The sequence below is a fragment of the Syzygium oleosum genome, unplaced genomic scaffold, assembly GCF_021117445.2.
Source record: "Syzygium oleosum isolate NSW1041296 unplaced genomic scaffold, Sole_v2.1 Sole_v2.09, whole genome shotgun sequence".
NCBI classification, from domain to species: domain Eukaryota; kingdom Viridiplantae; phylum Streptophyta; class Magnoliopsida; order Myrtales; family Myrtaceae; genus Syzygium; species Syzygium oleosum.
The window spans coordinates 7,077,989-7,082,480 of record NW_026607493.1 but is presented as its reverse complement, the minus strand read 5'-3'; the positions used below and the strand labels follow the sequence as shown (position 1 = coordinate 7,082,480).

Here is a 4,492-nt window from a genome sequence, read left to right as displayed (position 1 = left end):
TGCACGCAACTAAAGTAATTAAATTTTGTAAAATATATATTCAGAGTCCTCCAAGGGTCGAACCACGTGCCATGGACTTGTGAAAGAAATTTGTGGTCCACAGGTCTCCGCGATTCTCAAAAATGAAAAGGACCGTTACCATAGCACTGCCCCCCCTTTTTTTTTTTTTAAGATTGAGATGATGACTTATCGAAATCTAACATCATTTATTTATCTTTATTTTAAATTCAGGTACATGCTAAAGTTGGTTGTTAATGACGACAATAGAAAAGCATACCTCAGATTGTTTGAAACAAAGAAAAAAAAAACATTGGTCACTGTCTACTTGAGTTTGTAAAATTAAAAAATACTCAGAAAATATTGAATGAGAACCAAAATTATTTAGAATAAGTTAAGTAAATTTTTTCTCCAGAATCATAATTAAAAAAAAATACTAAATTGAATAATAAATAGATCAGTGCAAAAAAAAATGTCAAAGTTAAGAAGAAAGTGAAAATTAGAAATACTACTAACAAGCTGGTTGAGGACGAGAACCACGTACACTGTCTCCTTGATGATCGGCAGGAGATCAATGGAAGGAAATAAACGGGGAGTCTTCGGTTTCTCAACATTGCTAGGAGCTAATGCGACATTGACGTCGATCCCAACGTGGTTGTCATTGACATAGCGAAATTCAAGGTTTTTGATTGTGTCAAATTCTCTATCAGAAGCTAAAAGCGAACTGGTAACCACGCAGAGGTGGATATTAGTCACATTGAAGAAGAACGTTGCGGAGAAAGAGTAGACAGATCCACTGGATGTGTTATTGAACTTGATTGGGTCAGGGTATAGAAGGCATGACTCTACTTCTGTTTGGTTGCGTTGGTTACTTTTTGGAGGCCATTGCCAGTGAATGCGGCTAAACCATATAGCCTAAGATTGGCTGATCGGAGATGTTGAAATTGCTGGTATCGTGAGCTAGTACAAAGTTTGCTGGGGGAGAAACCGCCAGATCAATCACCAAGAACATGTCCAGAAGCTGGACAAATTCACTGAATACACTACTCAGAAGATATCGTTTGAATTTCCAAGGGTCAAATTGAATCTAACGCAATTTCAGCTATCGGTATCCTGACTTGTGTCACTATATTCTCAATGAATAAAAATTCACGTGTCAATGGTGAATATATGTTAGGGACCCGACTGTTAAATCATGCAAGCATTCAAACAAACAAGTAATAATCGTCATATAAGGTGGACTTGCTCTTATACTCTGGAGGAGGACCAAAAGGGGAAACCAAAAAAGAAGGCAATTTACGCTAATGTGGACATTCCCAAGAACATGTAAGAATATACTGCAGAAATTGGTTCGATCCACAGAATCTTAAATTACAGGTTACATATACTTGCAAAGTTGCAAACTACGAATACTTGACGCATGAGAACACTAGTTTGACAATTACTTCGATCTATGAAATGTGCTATTTATTTATATAACAAGCTTAAGACTCATCTTCCACCAGAGAGGAGAGAATTTGCGACGGAAGATGTTGCGAAAGGCGGATTAGACATGGTAGACTTACTAAAACCTTCATGATATGCAAATGTCAATCCGCTTTTTGAAACACCAAGAGATGATAACTCCTGCATTGCGAGATCCCCTTCCAAGTACTGCACTACATGACGCATGCTTGGTCTCGCAGTTGGCTCAGAATGGGAGCACAACAATCCGAGTTGCAACACTAGCTCCACCTCCTTCGCCACAAAGTCCACCCCTAAATTCGGATCTCTTGCCTCTAGAATGTCACCCTTATCCCAGCAAGAAAACACCCAGTCCACCAATATCACGTCCTCCTCCCCCCGAGCCTCGATCGGCCTTCTACCACAAGCAACCTCGAGCAAAAATGCCCCGAACGCGAAAACATCCGTGCTCGTAGTGGCCCTGGCAGTTCGAGTGTTCTCCGGGGCCAGATATCCAAGAGTTCCCACCACATGGGTGGTTTGAGGATCTGTACCGTGATCGTATAGTCTTGCAAGCCCAAAATCTCCTAACCTCCCATTTAGTTCTGAATCAAGCAAGATGTTGCTAGCTTTGATGTCCCTGTGAATCACTACTTGTTCCCATCCTTCATGGAGATAAGAGAGGCCATATGCAACACCTTTGATCACTCTAAATCTTTGGGTCCAACTGAGGATCACCTTTGGTTGGTTATAGAGGTACTTGTCTAGGCTTCCATTTGGCATGTAGTCATAAACCAACAGCAGCTCACCCTTCCGACGACAGTATCCAAGAAGCGTCACAATGTTCCGATGACGAAGCCGACCAATACTAACAATCTCAGCGATGAACTGTCTCATCCCTTGCCTTGATTCATGAGAAACCCTCTTTACCGCAATCTCAGTTTTTGAGGTGGGTAATACCCCTTTATAAACTTTACCAAATCCACCGGTTCCTAATAGCTCCTGATCCCTGAACCCCTTTGTGGCAACATAGAGATCTTTATACTTGAACCTCTGCGGACTGTAGTCGCGCTCCCAATCCTCGAGAACCTCTGCAAATTTCCTTCTTTTTCTTATTGCATAAGCCACAGCAAAGACTAGTATTGACAGAAAGAATAAACATATGAAAGGCAGTCCAGTAGTGAGAGGAATGGATTTCTGCTTCTTTTTCATATGGGGTAATCTAGGAAGTTGAGACAAATCAAGCCTATGAGCTTGTCCATTTACCTTAAAGCTCCATCCGAGGATATAATTAGAAGCTAAGAGCAAGCCGGTTGAGGAAGAGAACCCAACGTACATGGTCTCTTTGAAGATCGGCGAGAGATTGAAGGACAGAGACAAAAGGGAAGTGTTCGGTTTGTCGACATTGACCGGAGCTACTGTGACCCTGATTTGTTTCTGCATACCATCATAATCCACCCAAACTTGCATCGCTTTACCACTACTCAGACTCAAGTTTCTGAAGCCTTGAATGTTGTTTGCAGTGTATCCAGCAGGGGAAGATTTGACAGAGTCCAGCCCATTGACATCGATCCCGACATGGTTGCCGTTGATATCATGGATTTCGCTGTTCTGAATCTTGCCAAACTCCACCGCAAAAATGTGGTTCGTGGCGTTGCCATCGTTTGTTTCGTTGAAGAGACCAAAGTGATAACTAGGCTGAGCTCCGGGAAATTCTCTACGAGGAGCCACCACGAAGGTGAACCCAGGACCGCCCAGATCTGGATGTTCGGGAATTATAGCGAAGACGAATGTGGTGGAGAACGAGTGGACAGCGCCATCAGATGAATTCTTGAACGTGATGGGGTCCGGGTAGAAGGCATGACCCACCTTCTGTTTGGTCCCATTGGTTAACTTCAGGAGGCCATTGCCAGTGAGTGTAGCTAAACCATCGAGGCTCAGATTCGCAGACCGGAAACTGTTGTACGTGAAATCGCCAGTTTCGTGACTTGGTGTGGTGTTTGCCAGGAGAAAAACCGCCAGAACAATCATGAATAACATGGCCAGAGTCCAAAGAAATCAGCTGAACAGACACTGCTATGGTGAGAAAATAATTTGAAGTTCCTATAATGATCCAAACGGTTTGCAGCAGCATGGAATCGGCCCTCGTGCAATTTCAATTATCAGCATCCCAACTTGTGCACCGCTAACAAACATACGACTGGCCTTTCGGATGATGAACCCTCTGCCCTGTATTTAATTGATTGCTCTCCATCTTATCAGCAACTAAAAGTTCTTCTGTGATTTGCCCGTCCCTGTACACCATACACGACATTTCATTAAATGGCCGAAGTTGCCCAAGGCATCCGTCAGCGCAAGTAGATGTTACGTCGTGGTCTGTAGGTCATCAACGAGTCAATACCTGATGATGTGCGATGAAGGATAATGCCCCCATAAATTTCAACAGTGTGTTTACCATCATTTATGACTCTTCTGCGATACCGAGATTGTCAGTACATAGAGTAGGAGAGCCTAATAATTTCATCTCTGAGAACAAAGTGAAATTCGGTGTGTTTAAGTTGGACGTGTGAAAGAACCCATACAAGAGAGATGAGTTTTGAAAGAAATTAATGTAACCTAATTGATTCAGGATTTATCATAGCTTTTGAGTAAATGCAAATCTAACTTAATATATTAATATAGAATGATACTTGAATTTAATAATTTAATTGGTCAATCAATCAGCCTCTGTTGAACTTTAACTACTAATTGAAATCATTGAGTTTTTTGCTACCACGAACTTACAAAATTTTATGTAACAGGATAAAATCCTTATAGTGATGCCATAAATTGAATTTAAATTTGTCATCTATCGACTAACTTTCTTTCCCATATTAATTTTCATTTTTATCACTCTCTCCATGCAAATTTTAATTTGTTTTCTTCTTTCCTTTAACACACACAGATGCAGTTCCGCTAGTTATTGGAGAAAACAATTTACTTCTTCCAAATTGCTCCTCAGATATATAATGAAATGAAATTTCAAGGGACTTGTACAAAAGCTCTAAGCAAC

At 41.2% G+C, this 4,492-nt stretch overlaps 1 protein-coding gene across 1 annotated transcript; it reads right to left on the bottom strand.

The window, feature by feature from the left end:
• Nucleotides 1-1,272: 1,272 nt before the first annotated feature.
• On the bottom strand, nucleotides 1,273-3,693 carry LOC115662993 (L-type lectin-domain containing receptor kinase IV.1-like). The gene has a single exon (XM_030585064.2). The coding sequence runs from the start codon at nucleotides 3,478-3,480 to the stop codon at nucleotides 1,489-1,491; it is 1,992 nt and encodes a 663-aa protein (XP_030440924.2). The 5' UTR covers nucleotides 3,481-3,693; the 3' UTR covers nucleotides 1,273-1,488.
• Between the last annotated feature and the right edge of the window lie 799 nt (nucleotides 3,694-4,492).